Raw genomic sequence first — 20,465 nt, 5'->3', positions numbered from 1 at the left:
TAAATAAATAATTAATTTGTTTTCTTGTATTGTAAAACAAAAAATATAACATAGTTAACAATAATAAATATTATTTATTATTATAAAATATAGATTGAAGCATAGAATAAGTAAGGCAAAGATTTAAAATTTATTAAGACAATAAACTATAATATTACATAATTGAACATTAAAATAAACACTCTTTGATTGTCGGCGGGATTAAAATAAGCAGTCTTTGGTTGTCGGTGAGTTGATAAATTTTGGGTGGACGGGCTGTATTGTTCACCCAAACACGAGCTATATATTTACTCGGTCGGTGGGGCGTCATAAGGCTTGCCCGACTCGGCCGTGGGGCCGTGGTTGTTAGAAAGTACTTTCAGAAACGTAAATTGATGGACCTCATTTCGATTTATTTGTTTTGTTACCTTTTTTTATTTATATTTTTTGTAACAAACTTAAGTTGTACTTAGAAAAATTACACATTAATTTACAAAAATAAAAATTAAGGTATGCCACTTTTTCGATAAAATTTCAACTCCATGCATATATTTATGATTTATCAAAACTCAGCTGTCAATAAAATAAAGTGCTTACGAAAGATAAGAAGATAAATGTAGAAGTCCGTGATGGTGTGAAAAAAATTAAAACGTTTTTGACATAAAATCATTGTTTAAGAAAAGCTTGTGATGAGGTTTGCGAGTGTTTCTATACAAGCTTTTAGAGGTTTATATTGATGTAAAACTCACAAGTCATTATGGCCAAACTTATTAAAACATTTGTAAACTAGAAGGAAGGGCATGTTAAAAAACATACAAAAAAAATCGTTAAAAGGCGTTCATACTTGAACAGTCTCATTTCATGCATTGGGCCTTAAGCTATAAATTCCTGCCCAAATTATAAACCACCTAAATATAAATAAACAAAACATATAACCTGTACAAGACTATCATATAATTTGGCCATCATTGTTCATCTTATCCTCGTTCTCCAGCCAAAAATAAAGAAGATAACAATAATAATACCAGTTTTATAACCACTCACTCAGTCACTTGGGAATTTTTTTATATAAATGATTAAATGTAGTAGATTATGTATATATTTAGCATTAACTTCAATCTTCAGGCAGAACTGTTGTGCTGTAAATGCCGGTTCAAGATTTGCTTTTACAATCCTTGTAGGTCATTTGGTTCTTTGGGTTATCAAATATCAATACATCACGCCATCAGGTTCTGCTATCGTATTGGATGCCGAAGAATCAGGGTTTTTAGGACCTTTAACAGGCCTTGATTTTGGTGTCCCTTTTTCGGTTGTAGCTTTTCTCTGCAAATGAATCAGGTTAGTTTGATAACAAAAAAAAATGTCAGAAGCCCGTTGACCTGTGGGACACGGTTCCATACCTTCTTACTGGACATCGATTTATCAGCAGGAGAGGCTGTGTTTGCGTCGGGTGGAGGCTCAAGAGACGTAAGATCTTCGAAGCGTGCGTCACCTTCATCGTCTATCCTTATAGCTTTTGTCCCGCCTTTTCTCTTGTGTCTATCTTTAACCTAAAATTTACACAATTGAATGCATGATAATCAAATATAATAAACTATATTATAATTTATTTAGAGTAAAATGCCATTTTCGTCCTTGAGGTTTGGCATGTTTTGCGACTTTCGTCCAAAGGTTTGTTTTTTCGCATCCAGATCCAAATGGTTTTGAAATCTTGCCATTTTCATCCGCTCGTTAACTCCATCCATTTTTCTCCCTTAAGTAAGGGGTATTTCCGTCTTTTTTGCTAACTTAAAGGGCAATTCGGTCCTTTTCACTTTATGTAAAAAGACCGGATACCCCTGAAAAAGACCGAATTGCCTTTTAAGTTAACAAAAAAGACAGAAATACCTCTTACTTAACCGGAGAAAAAATGAACGGAGTTAACAAACCAGATGAAAATGGCAAGATATCAAACCTTTTGGTGTAGAAAAACAAACCTTTGGACGAAAGTCGCAAAACTGGCCAGACCTGAGGGACGAAAATGGCATTTTACTCTTTAATTTATTTAAACATTCCCACATACAAACTTAATAAATCTTTGACAAAAAGAGTTTTTGAGTCCGACCCGACCCGTTACCCAACGGTGGGTTATTATCATACCTGTGGAATTTCTTTTAGCTTTTGCTCCATTTGTGCATCGTCAATGAGTAAAGAAATAACATCTTCAGGAGCCAATATGTCACCCTGTATGTGACCACCGGTCATTACAAGTTGCTGGACCGTACTTTTTTGGCTAGCTCTCTGTAAAATCTTTTCTTCAACTGTTTCTTTGCAAATTAACCTATAAACTGTAACCTGCATTACGAAAAACATAAGTTTCAAAATCTCCATTATTAATCCTAAACCTATAATTAGTTATAACAAGTTCATGTTCATATATACAAAATATTAAATTTGTATTGTTTTACCTGTTTTGACTCGTTAAGGATAAAGCGTACAACCCGAATGACCCATTTGACCTGTTTTCTTTTCACCTATTTTTTCTATACTAGAAGGGTGCCCGCGCGATGCGGCGGGAAACACAAACACTTCAAGAATGTGCATGGTTTGATTGATTCAGTTCCTCAACCGAAACCGAAGTAATCGATTAGTCTATTTTATTAACCAATCTGTTTTCAGTTAATTAGTTTGGTTTATATGACACATTGACGGTTTTTGGTTTGTTTCGTTTAATAGCAAAAACCAAACTTGAGCTAAAACTTTTGTTTAGAAAAAAATAGAATTGACGTATAAATACATAAATTGAGGTATAAATTCATGAAATGGATGTATAAATAAATGAACTGGAAGTATAAATATATGAAATAGAGGTATTAAATATGAAATACATGAACTGGAGGTATAATATATATCATCATCATCATACTCAGTAAATCCCACCAATAGCAAAGCAAAGGTAGGGTCTGAGGAGGGTAACATGTAGACAGCCTTACCTTTACCCTGTAGGAATAGAGAGGCTGCTTCCAATGAGACCCCCGGCTCGATAGTAATTTTGCATCAAGCCTTGGACATAAGGCACATAACACTCAGCAATTGGGACAAAAGCCGATTTGTGCATGTACCCCTTTGTCTTTTGACTATCAACGCCACCACATGATGCATGATTAACCGTCCCTCGCTTTTTAAAGTTATTTTCACGAAATTAATAAAATAACGTTAAAATTAGTGCACTTTCACTTTTGCCCCCCGAGAGCCCACACATATATACATTATATGCGCATACCGCAAGCGGGGCGTGAGGTAGTCTTTTGTTAAATTGGTTTGGTTCAATTAATTTTGGTTTAACAAGGGTAAAAAAAACGATAGGTAGTCTTTTGTTAAATTGGTTTTCGGTTAATCGGTTTTCAATTAATTCAGTTTTTGGTTGATTTCAGTTTGATTCCCTCTGTTTTTCGTTAAGTTTTGGTTAATGATTCAGTTATTGCTCACTCCTAGACACTGTTAATCACGTAACATATCAATATTTTAAATTAAAACAATTATGGCAATACCATACTCAAATTAAAGAGAATAAATTGCTCGTTTCTATGGTGTTCTTTTTTTTTTTTAATATTACCGTACGTAAAAGTTATGGTCGTTTAAAAAACATGGGTTAGTTTTCTATAAGGGGGATAAATTGTAACTATCTATAGTTTGGTTAAAGATGAGGGAATTAAAGTGTAATTAAGATGAGGGATTAAAGTGTAATTAGTGTTTGAAAGACTAATTTACCCTCATTTTAGGGTTGTACCTTATACATTAAACTAAAAAAAGTTCTTAACTTTTGGGTATCTTAAAATGCCCATCCCTCATGCATTATAATATAGTATAGATTACTTGTTTGGCCTGTTTTAAGTAAATGGGTCAAAGCTTGGGAAATAGAAGCATGTGAAGCAGATGACGCATACATAACACATGAGCTTAAACTTTATGTGAAAAGAAAAAAAAAGGTTAATAGTGAGAAAACTAACATCTTTAGTCTGACCCAAACGGTGAGCCCTATCCATGGCTTGTAAATCGAGTGTTGGATTCCAATCACTTTCGTAAAATATGACTGTGTCAGCAGCGGTCAAATTGATACCGACCCCACCAGCTCTTGTGCTCAGTAAAAATACAAAAATATCATTTCTACAAGAAAAAAACCAAGTGTTAGCCAATGAACAAGCGTATCTTTTAGAGGACTCAAGAATAAAAAAATTAGGGCAAATGTCACAAAAACAAAATATATTTTTGTCATTTCGGTGATTATAATTATCTTTATCCGTTTTAGTAATTTAAAGCTTCTAAAAGGCCTGCTTTAGTAATAATAGTATAAAAGATAAGGAGATAGTTGTGTAACAAAAAAATGTAAAGTTTGCTTCTATTTCATGAAGTTTGCCCTAAAAATGCTGCAACAAAATTGGGGAGACGTGACACAGTAACTAAGTAAAGCAATAGGAAATAATAAAATAATAATCATATAATATTCTTACCTTAGTTGAAAATCTTTGACCATATCCCTACGGTCCGTTATGGTAGATGATCCATCAAGCCTTAAGTATCTGTACTTCCTATAGTTCATATAGTCCTGCAAATTGAAGAGCAGTCATCAAGAAATAAGAAATAAATATATCCAAAAACAACTAGCATTAGAAACAGATCTACTCGATAATTAAGATTTACCCATTGTTACAAAAGGAAAAGGAAAAACAAGGAGTTTTTGATACCTCAATAATATTCAACATCTTGGTCATTTGTGCAAACAGGAGAACACGATGATTTCCTGCACGCAAGCGCTTCAAGAGTATATCCAGTGTCTGAAGCTTCCCTGAATCCTAAAGGATTAATCAAAGTCAATGCAAGTTAGCAATTGACCAGAAATGAACTGAGTATACAGATTAAAGGTGGCGATTTTGACCCATGTAGAACGGGTTGATTTGGTTATGTACTTATGCTCTATTCTATCTCCAACAGGGTAAACCAATTAAGCTAAAGGATTTAACTAAAAAGAAAGTGGGTTTAAAATCCTCCAAAGTGTATAAAATCTGCTTAGTCACTTTACCAAAAGAAAATGTCAGGATATTATTGTAGCAAAATACTCCATCCGTCCAATAACAAAAAGATCCCATTTAAGATATGAACAATTAATGCAGTTTAACTTAGCAAAATACCACTTTTACCCTCACTGCATCTAAGATACCATTTGACTTGAAAAACTTGTAAGAAAGTTTAAATAACATTAGAGTGGAAACTAGTAAATTTTAACTACCGGTTTGTGAAACTGGACGACTTTTTTGGGAGGATTTAAAATAGTAACATGTGCAGCATTTGACATTAAAAAAAGGTTTCTGGGTATCCACTTTTAATAGAGATGTATTAGAGATAGAATGTTAGATTTTCATACCGTCAGCATCTTGGCAGGATCAAAACTCTGCATAGGTGGACACGAGCCAAAGATCTTGTGCGTGAGCTGAAGCGCAGGTTGCACAACAGGTAGCTCTTCATCGATTTCTTGTATCAAATGGTGAGGAGCACCCTCTGGTTTTCTAGGTCCGTTCGAGTCAGACGTGCGTGCAAACCCGACCAATAATCTCTTAATCCAAGGATTATGCAATTCTTCAATTTTTCTGTAAGCAAAATCTCTATCTGGACAGTATGCATCAATCTACCAAATACATAATGTACAAAGTCAATAACAGAACTATGCGCCCGGCGTGAGACGGTTTGGTTCATCATGTTAGCAAGAAAAAACACTAAATGGTGAAATACCACATGTATATTACCAAAGTTATGTAGAGGGACCAAACATGTATATAAGGAAAGTTAACTAAATTACTAATAAATATGGAACTTTATTAAACTAGAGGGACAAAACATGTATATTAGGAAACTTAAAGTAGATGGACTAAACATGTATGATAGCAAAGTTAAGGGTGTAAAAGTAAAAGACAAAAGACTTTAAAAAGGAAAGAAGAGGTTGCCATGTGGCAGCTTATGAATGGACACGTCTGAATAGTGAGATAAAACCACTTGCCTTTTAATATATAAATGTTTAAAACAATTCTCGGTCAACCCACCCGGTTTGACAAGTAAAAGGGTTTTGAAAACTCTAGAACCAATAACTCGAATGAATACTCCGACATCTGTGTAGTCCAGTCCAACAGCAGATTTTATTTTTTTACCGAAAAACAATTACATTAGGGTTTCGAAAGGGTAAACATGATATTATAAATTGTAAGAATACCATTAAAAGGTTGCTGCAGCCCTTTTATAAAATTGTAAGAATACCATTATATACCACGATAAACAAAATATAGTAAAGCAAAAAAGAGGGAAGATAGCGGGAAAGATTTATGCATGTATACATATAATTCAATGACAACACTTACAGGAGGTGCTCTTATTGGTGGAATGAAAGAAAAAGCTGAATGAAGTAATCGAACATCAGAGGCAAGTCTATCTTCATGTGAGAGTACCAAAGCCTCAAACGGAGCATCCACGGGTCCCGTTGCAAGTCTCCGTTTAAGAATATTACTTTCCGACTTTGATGGTAATAACAACATTTTTGTTACCGCCCTAACTTTTTCCTTCCCAATATGATTACACTCAACACCATTGTTATCCTCTTTTTCCATTATCAAGTCCACAACCTCATCAAAAATACGTGAATCACATCTAGAAATTGAAAACAATAATCTCTCCATTATAGAAGCATTTGCTATGAATGATATTTCGCCTGGTGAGAGATCAATCAATCGGGAAAATCCAAATGATACATTTTTATTGGAGGGCTCGTTTTTGTCTTGCGTATATATGGATTGATAAATGTTTAGTGGGGAGAAGATGTTAAAATGTTTCTCAAAGAACTCTCTCTTGATACTGTATTTTCCTCCTGATGAAGAGATGTCTAAACTTCGCACAACTTCTTGGTATATTAATTTCGGAATCTGCAAACAAAATTAGTGATTAAAAACTTAACTCTGGATTTCTAGCACATGATTATGGTCAACTGGTTTACCAGCAGAATTTTTTTTTTTTTTTTTTATTTTAAGTAAAATGCCACTTTGTCCCTGAGGTATGGCCAGTTTTGCGACTTTCATCCAAAGGTTTGTTTTTCCACATCTGGATCCAAAAGGTTTCAAATCTTGCCATTTTCATCCGACTCGTTGACTCCATCCATTTTTCTCAGTTGAGGCAGAGGTATTTTCGTCTTTTTTGTTAACTTAAAGGGCAATTCGGTCTTTTTCACTTTATGTACAAGCATTTAGCATAATGTACAAGTATTCAAAAAAGACGAAAATACCCTTAAGTTAACAAAAAAGATGAAAATACCCCTGCCTTGACGGAGAAAAATGAATGGAGTTAACGAGCGGCAAGATTTCAAACCTTTTGGATCCAGATGCGGAAAAAACAAACATTTGGACGAAAGTCGCAAAACTGACCAAACCTCAAGGACGAAAATGGCATTTTACTCTTGATTTTTTAAAATCAGATTCAAGTAATTACCTTATATGTAATAGGATTCTTAACCCCAGAGTAGTATACATCCTCCAACTCTCCAAACGGAGGTGGAAGAAGGGGATTCGGGATGTCTCCAAAATAGAAATACGAGCTTCCTTCATTTCTTTCAAATAACTCAGGATGGTTGCAAACCTGTCACCACAAGAAAACATAATGATTTAAACAGAAATAGAAAACGTTGATAAATGTGTTCTAATTTCTAACAAGGGTATGAAGAAAAAAGAAGAAAAGAGAATAAGGAAAATTACCTTTCTCAATTGGATGACAATATTCATCAAGTTCATAAACTTTTTCTCATTAAGTTGACCACGGTTACTGTCGAACAACTCGGCAAGAGATATTTTGTTTTTTATAGCTTGGTAAAACGCTTGTTGCCGTGAACTCAGTTTGCAATGCACTGTAATTTCAGTCTTCCGAGTCAACTCGGACACCACGTCCTTCTTAACACGCCGCAACATGAACGGCTTCAAAATGGCATGCTGGTGACAAATTATGAAAACAAAAAAAAAAGTTAAAAACAAAAATATGGTGATAATTTCAAATAAATAGAAAAGAGTAAAATGTCATTTTCCTTCCTGAGGTTTGGCCAGTTTTGTGACATTCATTCAAAAGGTCTGAAATCTTGCCATTTTCATCCGGCTCATTAACTCCATCCATTTTTTTCATTAAATCAAGGGTATTTCCGTCTTTTTTGTTAACTTGAAGGGCAATTCGGTCTTTTTACATAAAAGGAAAAAGACCGAATTGCCCTTAAAGTTAACAAAAAAGACGGAAATCCCTTGACTGGAAGGAGAAAAATGGATGGAGTTAACGAGCCGGATGAAAATGGCAAGATTTCAAACCTTTTGGATCCATATGCGGAAAAGCAAACCTTTGGACGAAAGTTGCAAAACTGGCCATGCTTCCGGGACGAGAATGGTATTTACTCGATAGAAAAAAAAAACAAAGAAAACAAAATCTCATGTCTAGAAACTAAGTAGTTACCAATCTGCTAAGTTGGTGCTCATTTAACGTCCCACCATGTTCAGCATGGTTTTCAATACTGAGAATACACAGCAAAGCATGATCAGAGAGGCAATTCTTAGTTCTTAGTATTGTTGGAACATAAAAGAAACACATTATAAAAAAAATAAATAAATAAATAAAAAATCTTACCCTTTAGAAAACCACTCATTAAATTGCTCATGGCTGTCGAATAGAGTTGGCATGATGAAATGAAGGAGGGCCCACAACTCAGCCATGTTGTTTTGAACAGGTGTCCCAGTTAGTAACAGACGGTTTCTACAATTGAAGCTGAGTAGCGTCTTCCATCTTATACTGTAAGCACAATTAAACAAAATACAGTGAGTAATAGAAGCCAGAAAAAAACTTGAATAAAATAAATCAGATTATTGTTCTGCTAATAATACCATATATAACACATTGGTTATTTACAGAATAAGTTAAAATGGCAAAGATATTAAGGTGGTGTTCGTTTCACATAATGGAATGGAATCCAAATAGAATTGGAATTTAGATTCCATTCCTTATGTTGTTCGTTTAACGAAGGAATTGGAATCTCAATTCCATTCTTGATCCTCTTCGGTTAACAAAGGAATTGGAAATGAGTTCCTTCAAATTCTTTTAATTAAAGGAATTCAAAATCCATTCAAATTTTGAAGGAATTCAAGCAAAGTCATTGGAATCTTCGACTGGTCATCAATGTCAAAAACGTCTTGAGCCGAACTAGTCCATGACCCGCAACGCCTCGCCCCGACCGGCCCGCAACAATTCGCCCGAAATGTCTTGAACTGACCCGGCCCGTTACCAACCCGAAACTCTTGACACGACCCGATGCGGACCCGAAACGTCTCGACCCCAGACCCGGCCAGTTGGCATCCCGAAACGTCTCGACCCGTTAACGACTCAAAACGTCTCGCTTCGGCTCGACCTGTTAACGGCCCGCAACGTCTCGACCCGACCCGCCCCATTAAAGGCCTAAAACGTCTCGACCCAGCCCGGCCCGAAATATCTCAACCCGACCCAGCCGCTGCTGACCCAAACTGGCTCACCCGATCGGCGGGTTCCAATTTATTTGCCAACCGAACACATCAAGAATGCATCTGAAATTCCATTTCCAACAAATTCCAATTCCTATTGGAATGTTTAAATTCCAAATCCAATTCCATTACATTTCATGAAACAAACACTACTTAAAGTATTTGCGGGTTAACTGAACAGGACTGGGCCCCGTTTTAAACCATTACCTGGTTGAACTTTTGATAGCCTGAGCTTCATCCAAGACCATATACTGCCATTTCACACGTCTGAAATACTTTTCATCGGATACTAGGAGTTGGTAGCTGGTAATAAGAATATGAAATCCAGCATCCCTGTTGTGTCAAAATTAAGTGAATAAGCATGTCTGGAATATAGCAAAACATGACACAATCTGAAAACTCGCATTTAAAAGAGTAAACCGTATAAAACTGTAGGAATCATGTAGTTATCTAGTTTTGTTAATAAGACATACATAAAAAATTTAATTTACATAATTGCTTTAAACTAAAAAAACATATCAATTGTCTTCTTAACTGCTCTTTATAATTGTCTACCAAGAGGTTTTATCAGTTTGCTTATACGCAAAGAACACATATAATAAACAAGCACCCTAACAATCAACTAGAAAATATGGTTGACTAGATTGCAGTCAGCAATTCACTTGCATATGTATGTTGACTAAAAGTAAACAATATAATAGGAAAGCATATGCATTTGCTGATTAGAGGAAGCCTAAAGGTTCACTTTTCAAGAAAAATCATAAGCCTTTTGCATAGTTTATAATATAACATATCACAAAAAAAAGATGCAAATACGAAAAAAATATAACGTACCTACGATAAAGTCGCTTAGGATTTATATTTTTTCTAAGTACTGTTCGTTCCTGAATACCACCCCAATAAGGAAGTGTTTTTAGGTCAGGGCAGAATCGGCCTATTTCATCAGCCCAGTTGTTCAATACAGAAGTAGGTGCAACAACCAGAAATGGACCCCATATATTTTTCTCCTGCAAAAAAGTCATAATCATTGCATGTTATTGCAATTGGACGCTGAAACAGTAGAGATCAGAGGTAAAAGTGACAATTTTGACAGGTGTACTTTTATATGGGTCAATTCTGAGTTGTTTTTTTATCTCAAACAGGTTAAATAAAGAGCTTTAGCTAAATGGGGAACATGTCAAATGGGCTGAAAATCACCCAAAGTTTATTTTATACGTTTACAGTACAGCCTCCTATATTGTTTTTAGAGTAAAGTACATGGATGGTCCCTGTGGTTTACCAAAATTTTGGATTTGGTCCCTAGCTTTTAAAAAGTACACGGATGGCCCTGTGGATTGCACTTTGTAACGCGTTTAGTCCCCAACCAACAAATCTAAAGATTGTAACATGTCCAAGTTAGGGACTAAATGCGTTAAAAAGTGCAAACCACAGGGACCATATCTGTACTTTTGGAAAGCTAAGGACCAAATCTAAAATTTTGGTGAGCCACAGGGACCACCCGTGTACTTTACTCTTGTTTTTATTCGAATATTCAGATTATTATAGCATATAATGCATTTTTAGTCATAATTAACACATCAATAATCAGAGTTTCAGGTAGTTTACTTACTTCAGCCAAATGAGCCAAGAACGCCATTGCTTGAATAGTCTTCCCAAGGCCCATCTCATCAGCAAGAATACCATTTAGACCCTTTAGAATTACGACAACCGTCAATGTGACAATAGGAAAGAGGGATGAGAAAGAAAAAATGTCCAATTGTGAGTTGTGACTACTTTCGTACCTGCTCATAACAATTCACCAGCCACTGTAGACCTTTTAGCTGATACTCTTTCAGAGAACCTTTAAATAATTCTGGTGTTTGTACCGAAGATGCTACCGGCATAGTTGACCTGAAATAATTTACAACATGCACCCATTTAAGTAAATACTACTGTAAAATTTAGGGGGCGTTTGGTTTGTAATTACAACATGTACACTAGGGGTGTGAATTTCTGACACGACACGAACCTAACACGTAATTCGCAGGTTTGGGTTTAGTCTAAATAGATTCGGGTCAGTTTCAGGTTGAACCCGCGAACCCGTTTAACTAAACGGGTCAGGTTCGGGTCAACTCGGTCGGGCTGGCGGGTTGACCCGTTTAACCCATTTAACATTATATTACACTTTTTTTACAATATGTTTTATGTCATAAATTAAATTGGGTGTCCATTTTATGCCATAATTGTAACTTAAAAAGATAAATGGATGTAAGATTTTATAATTCAGATTTCATTGTATTATATACATTTGTTTTTTTAGTGAATTTTAATTTTAATATATTCTTTTTGCGGAAAAAAAAATCAAAAATAAAAAAAAAATCGGGTTGAACTTGTCTTGTTCGGGTCAACCCACGAATATTCGGGTCGTGTTCGGGTTCATATGTATGACACGATTTTCAGGTTCGGGTCGTGTTCAGGTTCATATGTATGACACGATTTTCAAGGTCGGGTCGTGGTCGGGTTCGTCTAAAATGTTCGGGTTCAGGTCGGGTTGAACCTGCCAACCCACGAACGCAACCCGTTTAGCACCCATAAATTGTACACACTAAAAACTGGAAGAAAAAAACATACGGGTGTAATAAATCCATGTTGCTAGATCCAGCAACTGAAGAATCAAGCTGTTCAGGGTCCTCAACACCTGAAGCCTGACGCAGTTTCAAACATTCATCATCGAATGCACTTGTGATCTGTTTCTGTTTGGAAACTGCATCTTGGGCTGCTTTCAGGGCCTCCATTTTCATTTGGGCCTCTTCAGGATCTTCCTCAATTGCAACAGCATCTGAAGAGCCAATGATTGCTTCTTCATCATTGAGTTTATCATTCTCGAGTAAAGTTTCAAGTGGCTGGGAGGAAGCCTTGTTCTGCATGAAGTGACCATAAAGTTCTGTCTGGGATAATAAAAAGTTTAATCTCTGTTGTTGCCGTTTGGCTTCACGAAGCTCCTGTTCACGTTTCAAAGCTTCGGCAGCTTCTTTTTCTTCTTTTTTCCTAATCTCAGCCTGATTGACGAATTGAATACGAGTTAAATTAAATCATTCCCCAAACAAATAATTTACTACAGATTCATAAAGTTGTTATCTTGCCAACAATAGTGATCAATGAAGTAGAAGTTTGTAGCTAGCAAACAATGCAAAGAGTTAACCTTTTAATCAAGCCTACAACTGTAAGTCAATGATCAGTGAAAAGGAGTAACCTTCTCTTTTTACATTGTTAAAAAATGTTATTTTGTAAACACGTATAATGAACTTAATGTAATAAAAAGCAGTTTTCAACTTTTTATGAGATTCATGTACACAGTATTGTCCAACAAAAATTAGAGTATATTACCATCTCTTTATCCACTCTTTTCCAAAACACCAACATATCCCGTGCGAGTTTTCGTGTACGAATTGAAGCACCCCTCATCAACTTAAGTGATCTGCTCACCTTCATTTTTACCTAGAAAAAAAACAAAACTTAAGCATACCAAATGGTAATAATATCAGAATTCTAAAAAGCCAACACTTGAAATTATATTATTGAATTTCCGATTAATGCAGTAATGCTTGTAAATACAATATTATATGAGCATAAAATACCTCTCTTTGACAGTTCTCAGAAAACCTCTTTGCGTCAGTTAATTGCTTTCTATGAAAGCCGATAAAGAATCTGTGATGTTTTGGTATGTCTTTTCTGACCATATTCACCCAATATCTATCCACTCTATCCATCTCCTCCTTCTCAATTTCAAATGGATCTTTCTTCCCATTTTGCTTCTTGGGTAGACTTCGCTCAATAATCTGGAAAACAATTCAAGAAACGTAATCACGTAAGTCAACAGATCCTGATGAACCGTAAAAGTCAACATCTAGAGACAAAATACAAACCTCATACGTGTCACCTTTCTCCAACACCTTCACATAGTGCACCTGCAGCACTCCACTTTCTGACATGATAAACCGTCTAAAACCACCAGCTGCACCCTCAGGCGCAGAATATGAATCCAATGCGGCATCACTGACTTTAAGACTGAACTTTTGTGCAGAGTTATTTGATGTTTGTGAACTTAATCTTGCCCAAAGTGATTCGTATTGTGGTTTGGGCTCACCCATTCCTGATCCACTTCTGGGCCCAAACCTTTTGTCAGCAGACATCATTGAAGCTAATGAGCCCAAATCAAGGGTGCCCGTAAGGTAAAACTCCTCCACTCGCATATCCGATGGTTTAGGTAAATTTAATGAGGCAGCTAGCATTTCATAAGTAGGCGGAATCTTGTAACTGACACCATCCCCAATATCTAGATAAGCAGGTTCATAAACTGATCTGCAGATTGAAAGCAACTATGTGATATTGAATAATCAATTATAAAACGCAAATTGAAACATCGCTTTACAACACAAACCTATCCAAGCCATAATCCGAAGAAAAATCTGCCTCTCTGTAATGCCCTACATATTGAGGAACCATTTCAATCTTTTGTACTCCTTGACGACCATTCCCGATTTTATGATCCTTTGATCCGATACCACCCTTGTTGCCAAACATACCATTTCGTGTGGAAGTAGAAGCCGGCAAATTATTATGTTTGTGCCTTCTTTTGTACTTATGAACATGCTCACCAAGCATTGCTCTGTATCTCTCCTCAGACACATACTCATCATAACTTCCATCCTGGTCCTCATCACTGCTATACGTACTTCTCCTCTTTCTCTTTTCCAACATCATTCCGTTGTTTCGGTCCGTCATTGGCACACCTGCTAAAACCTAAATCATTAACTTCAACACACACACATTTAATCCACTTCTTATTAGCCTAAAATCATCCGATCACTGGTTACAAATAATAAGATTAATCGACAACTAATTCGCTTGTTCCTGTATCAAGTAATCACATACCAAATACGCGAACAATCGTTTTAAAACTGTAATTGAGAAAATCTACCTCGGTTACCTCTGCTCTCACCCTGACTACTATTTGCATAATAATCAAACTCTTCACCTTGAGGCAGTTGAAATTTCGTCAGAGACTACAAATATACAAAACTAGATAAGATAACTACACATAGAATAAACACGAACAAATAGCAGAAAACCTAAACCTAACTTCCAGTCAAGTAAATTGAAATTCAACCGATACCGATCGAATACAGTTTATAATAATCAAACTCGTCACCTTGAGGCAGTTGAAATTTCATACAACACTAGATAATGTAATTACACACAGGCACCATAATTACATCAAATATAAACCTAAAACACGAACAAAATCACATAAAAAACCTAAACCTAAATTCCAGCACAAGTAAACTGAAATTCATCCGATACCGATACGCAAAACACAATCGCAAAAGCTCCGAACGAGAATTAAACGTAGAAAACAGATAAATACCTCGAGATTGAACAGATTCGAATAGTTATAAGAGTTATTCGAGTTCCTGTGATGGCGATCTGAGTCCATACGATGTGAACAACCGGCACAATGAAGAAATTGACGAGTGAAACCGTGAGTATGTGAAGAGAATGGTGAATTTAGTGTGAGAATGTAGAGAGAGAATATGAAACCCTAGGTGTGATGGAGAAGAAGGCGGAGGAGGTGCGCAGGATAAGAAGAAACAGGCGTAGAAGTGAATTGACATGGTTGTTTGAAAAGGGGGGTGTGCTAATGTGAGCGGGTAGGGGTGTTGATTGATAACGTGAGCCGGGTGCTTCAGATCAGCTTCTCGGCCTCTGTTGTACAGAGACTTGCGAAATCAGAGATGGTTGAGATTAGTTAAGCTGTGGCCAGGTCCACTGTAAACGTTTTGTGGTAAAATTATTTTTATTAATATCTGTTTAAATATTTATTACATCTTAAAAAATCGTTAGAGGGGAATTCTTCTTAAAATATGATTGTATTTTGTATTTATATTTATACTAGATTATTAGACCCGTGTACTACACGGGTTTAAGGATATAAATTTATAAATTATTTAAATTTATATTCTCTTCAAAAATTTACACATAAGTGATTTTTTTTACCATAGATAACACAACAATTGGTCATGTTTAAAAACTGATTCTTTTAGAAACAAACCAACTTTACATAGAAATTGTTCTATACTTTTATTTATCGTCATGGCAAAACATAAGGCGAGAGGAAACTGCCTTCTTTTCAATTTAAATGGAATGCTTCTATTTGGCGGCATTAATCGAAATCTAGGGATAAACGTTCAAGTGTCAGTATTACTTTCAGATAATAGTGCCTCAATAACCTGATCACCCAGTGATAGGACATGTAGTCGAGTTCCATTACATAAACCATTCTTTTGATCAATATTTCTTGATAACGTCACTGGAATGTTGACCTTTGGTAATTATCAATGATTTGCAAGCCTAAAAATATAACTCCATTTCGGACATCCAGTGAGTATAGACATTCATCAAAATTATTATGAAAATATTCTATCCTTAAACCCATTTATTACACGAGTCTAATAACACTAAAAGTGTTTTCAAAGTACGGAATTAAACCGGTTTTCAAACATCGGATTAACCTATTCTTTACCATTTTTATAATTCATTTTAAAGAATAAGAAGATGTTGTCACATTAACATTATTTGAAATTGTTTATTATAAGTAGAGTTGTTACTAATAACCATGGTTGCAAAAGTCGCTAGGCGCTCCCTAGTCGGATTCGGGAGTACTCGGGAGGTACTCGGGAGTATTCGGGAGTACTCGGGGAGTAATTGGCCTGGGAGAAGAGTACTCGTGCCTCGGCAACCTACCTTGTAGCGAGTACTCGGGGAGTACTCGGAGCCTAATCGGGACTTTTACAACCATATTAGTAACTATATATTTTAGATAAGTCAAAAGTAAATAATCATTATCTAAGTAAATAATAAAATATTTGTTGGTATTAAGTTGTTAAGGATTTTTTTTTATTGTTTTGTATTAATTAATTAATTAATAATAATAATAATAATAATAATAGTAAATTGAATGAAATAATGCCATGTGGCATTAAGTAAGCACTTGTTTTAATATAAGAATTACATGTGGCATTAATCATACTTTTTTATTAGTATTAGATTTAAAAAGAACACTGTGACTACCTTCATGTCTACATTCTCAGTTAACTAGAGGGTGTTTGGCATTACGTTTTGAAGTGATTATTTGATTTATTGTGTTTGTAAAACATAAATAATCTAAAAAAGTGTTTGGATGAAAAAGTGATTATCTGTCTCCAAAACGCAGTTTTGGAGAAACATGTATTTGATTATTGTGTTTGTAAAACATAAATAATCTAAAAAAGTGTTTGGATGAAAAAGTGATTATCTACCTCCAAAACACAGTTTTGGAGAAGCGTATACCTACATGGTTTTTCAAAACGCAGTTTTGAAAACGCAAAATCTATTTTGAAAACTCATAATATATTTTGAAAACGCAACACCAAACACCCCCTTAAAAATATATATATTAGGTTATCCCCTAAGTATTTATAGGATTGGACCATTTATACAACAATTGTAAAAAATAAAAACCACATATAGCTACCCGAACATAATAAAAAAAATATATCTATTTTTAGAGTATTCATCAAATTAATAGATTTGGTTGAAATCGGTCAAACTAAAAACACTAAAATTTAAGATATTTGAATAAACAAACATTTATAATGCATGCAGCAATAGTATTATAATAGAATTTCGTTCAAGTATCATAATAGAATTCTGTTCACAAGTTATAATCACATGAAATAATATTCTTTCATGAAGTTAAATGTCCATAAGTTATACATAAAAAGTATTAAATTAGTAAAATACTTTGTGAAGCGAGCAAAACTTTATAGAGATCCTTGTACAATCTTATAATTTATGTGGAAGCTCCTTGCATGCTAAAGGTTTATAACGCTTTTTACGAGTATAGGTTTGATGGCATTCTTTGCAATCTCATCGAACGGTAACTTCTATTGTCTGCACAAAAGTAAATAGATCCAAGTTGATATGAATAAAGATTTTGGTAAAAGAAAATTGATGCTTTTGTTGGATATCAAGCTTTAAAATAAGAACAAAAACACTTAATTCAACCTTGTATGTAACTGTGATGAATAAATGCAAAGACAAACACAAAGAAAAGAATGCGATGGAAACTAAAGGCCACACTTTTATTAAATAAACTAAGAGTCAAACTAAATAATCCAACATGGAACCTCAAAACGCAAAAATAAAAAATTATAACAATAATAATAGTAATGAAGTAGAAGGCTCAAATGAGAAAAAAAAAATTGTAAGAATAAAAAGAATAAGTTTTAAACCAATAGAAATGCTTCATTTTACTTCATTTAATATGTGTATTTAATGTAATTAATAAGGGCATATAGGTAAATTTCTAATTGTAATTAATTAGCTAACTAATTAAACTTGTAACTCACTTTTAAATATGTCAGGTCAGAATACGATTTACACAAACACTAGAACAATATGTAGCAAGCTCACACACACTAAATCATAAGAACAAGAACACAAGATTTATAGTGGTTCGATCAAGTTTGATCTACATCCACTCTCCACAACTAGTTCTTTCTTTGTATTGAGTGCTCAAAAAATTACAGTACATGAATGAGAAGTATTCATAGGAGGTACAATTAGGGTTGTTGACTTTAAGCTACAGTAACAAATAAAACCTCTGCTCTAGCTAAAAAAACTTCACAACCCAACATCTGGGTTATCAGTTGCCACAACCCAGACGAGTTACCTGGTCATCTGGGTTATCAGTTGCTTTTAAGGCATAACCCAGACGAGTTACCTGGTCATCTAGGTTATCAGTTGCTTTGACACTCTCTAGTCAAATCCTCCACAACCCAACAATCTCCCACTTGGAGGCTTTGACAACTTCAAACTGCACTCCATGCAATTTCATATTCATAAGCCTCTGTAAACTCTTCATCTTTACTAGTTGTGGATGACCTCCTCATCAATTAACCTGAAGGCTCGTTGAAGCTCCCGCTGAGCTTCAACTCATCAGTCACTACTTGTGACTCGTTCTCTGCCCCTACCGGCTCCCACTTAAACTAACTGCCGGACCCTGAGAAAATTTGAGAACTAACACTCTCCATCATAAGCAGGTTGATGTATTGGAAAATACATCGGTATTTGCGTCTAGTTTTAGTTGTTGGTTATTCGTTTTTAGTATCGGTTTTAGGTAGAATGTATATACTTTTGATTGTTTTGTGTTTTCAGGTACTTGGAGCTGAAACGTGAAAGAAACGAGTGAAATATGACAAGAGAAATTGTCGGGTCAAGAACCGGGAGTTCGTGAGCGAAAGTAAGTCAGAAAAAGCAGTTCTGGAGTGCCCAGGCGGGCCGCCTCAGCTTACAAGACATTCCCAAGCGGGCCGCATCAACTAAACAAGGATTTCTGGAGTTTGAATGGCGCGCGGCCCGCATAAACTTACCACCATATGTGAAGCGGGCCGTGAGGGGTTTGTTTACGTAAACCGACTTTAAACAACATCAGTTTGTAGGGTTTTTGGGGATTATAAAAGGAGATCATCATCAACAGCCGTGATGAGGATCCCAATTACGAATTTGGACGAACTTTAGGCGATCATAGAGGCTGTTCTCAGGCGTTTGAAGGCTCGGGACTGCTGGGAATCATTGTTGAAGCACAGGAGCACACGGGATTGGAGTTCACGGGTTTTATAATCTTGTTTCTCTCGTTTTCGTTTGTGTCTTGTTATTTGATGATGAATTCTGTTTTGACCATGATTGACACTATGTTTTTAGACATGATTATTGGCTAAATTTCTGTTACTACCTAGACATGGTTGAATGATTGCTTAAGTTTTGATTATTTTTGGATTTATGGAAGCTATGGATTGTTTATAAGTTGTATACGTATTGTTCTATCAGTTAGATGTGTTTGCGTGCTTGATGTTATTTGAATACTGATTATTGCTTCGTTCGAATCTTGGTGACGGTCTTTATCACGGAATAGAATCGGGCTAGGGTTTCAGGTTTTGGTGAGTGTCTATATCACATAATAAACCTTAGATCCTTTAGGGTGAAAATCTAGTAAGTAACCTTAGTAGTAATAATTGGTAATCTTATAAAATCAAGTGTTCTACTAATCATCAATAGCTGTAAGGTGCGAGATTATTGCTAGGTCTAAGTGATTAAACCGCAAGGTGGGTCCTTCTTAGGAAGTTAACCTTTTGGCTGTTGTCTAGCAAGTCTAGCTGAGAAAACAAACCTATCCTAGGTTTAGGTCTCGTAAGGGAGTGAGCCTTGTAGGATACTTTTATAAACCCATTTAGATGTCTTGTAAAGGAGTCTAATAACCGGTAGATTAACAGCCTTTAGGGGATCTTAGCGCGCTCTTGAGAAGGATTAGGGGTCCTTAGATTTCCCGAGGGGTGAGAATCCCAAGATCCCGGTTCCATAGCAGACAACTTCCATTTATAATCAATACTAAAAGCAATCAGGATTCCTGTCTAGGTAGTTCCTTCATCATCTTCGAGTTCAGCTTTCGTGTGAGTCTGTGCCTTGTCCGTCCGTTCGTCTAGTTAATTTAGTTTAATTTTAATTATAATTTTAGAATTTTTAGAAACCCCCCCCCCCAAATCAATAAACAATTTAGTGTGTCGTGTCAGTTTAAGTCTAGATAGAGTCGTAGCGTAATCAATAGAGTCTCGTGGGTTCGATACTCGGACTTCCTTAGGCTATACTACACCGATCGGTACACTTGCCGGTCGTGTGGTTTAGGGTTTAGAGAGTCTTAGTTTTATAAATTTAAAGCTTAGAGAGTCTAGAATTAGGGTAATTTTAGTTGTTTTTAATTAACCCATTTTCAGCACATCAAGTTTTTGGCGCTGTTGCCGGGGACTCTCGACGATTGCGTTGATTACTTTGTTTGGACTTACTTGACATATT

General features: G+C 35.5%; 1 protein-coding gene across 6 annotated transcripts; it reads right to left on the bottom strand.

The window, feature by feature from the left end:
* Positions 1 to 766: 766 nt before the first annotated feature.
* LOC110867103 (chromatin-remodeling ATPase INO80) lies at positions 767 to 15,291 on the bottom strand. 6 transcript variants are annotated; one of them, XM_022116242.2, is made up of 23 exons: positions 14,944 to 15,291; positions 14,497 to 14,581; positions 13,957 to 14,311; positions 13,442 to 13,877; positions 13,154 to 13,354; positions 12,903 to 13,013; positions 12,147 to 12,574; positions 11,318 to 11,426; positions 11,146 to 11,226; positions 10,371 to 10,543; positions 9,744 to 9,869; positions 8,653 to 8,814; positions 8,482 to 8,539; positions 7,746 to 7,976; positions 7,483 to 7,629; positions 6,366 to 6,923; positions 5,381 to 5,641; positions 4,704 to 4,811; positions 4,470 to 4,564; positions 3,969 to 4,125; positions 2,119 to 2,313; positions 1,380 to 1,529; positions 767 to 1,302 (listed from the first exon to the last, which is right to left on the bottom strand). In XM_022116242.2, exons 1-23 carry the CDS (start codon positions 15,010 to 15,012, stop codon positions 1,189 to 1,191), a joined length of 4,410 nt encoding a protein of 1,469 aa, XP_021971934.1. In that variant the 5' UTR covers positions 15,013 to 15,291; the 3' UTR covers positions 767 to 1,188. The 6 variants fall into 6 exon arrangements, with proteins under 6 accessions (XP_021971934.1, XP_021971939.1, XP_021971941.1 ...); XM_022116247.2 differs by having other exon boundaries at positions 837 to 1,302; positions 13,957 to 14,308; XM_022116249.2 differs by having other exon boundaries at positions 837 to 1,302; positions 14,506 to 14,581.
* Positions 15,292 to 20,465: the final 5,174 nt, after the last annotated feature.

This window comes from Helianthus annuus, chromosome 1 (assembly GCF_002127325.2).
Source record: "Helianthus annuus cultivar XRQ/B chromosome 1, HanXRQr2.0-SUNRISE, whole genome shotgun sequence".
Classification (NCBI taxonomy): domain Eukaryota; kingdom Viridiplantae; phylum Streptophyta; class Magnoliopsida; order Asterales; family Asteraceae; genus Helianthus; species Helianthus annuus.
The sequence above is the reverse complement of the archived record's forward strand: the minus strand, read 5'-3'. Positions and strand labels throughout refer to the sequence as shown.

Excerpts from the sequence above, each read along its gene's own strand:
- LOC110867103 (XM_022116242.2), bottom strand. The coding sequence starts at position 15,012 with ATGGACTCAGATCGCCATCACAGGAACTCGAATAACTCTTATAACTAT. Across the intron at positions 13,878-13,956 it reads TCGGATTATGGCTTGGATAG|ATCAGTTTATGAACCTGCTT; the intron begins GTTTGTGTTGTA and ends TTCAATCTGCAG. Across the intron at positions 1,303-1,379 it reads AATCGATGTCCAGTAAGAAG|AGAAAAGCTACAACCGAAAA; the intron begins GTATGGAACCGT and ends ATTCATTTGCAG.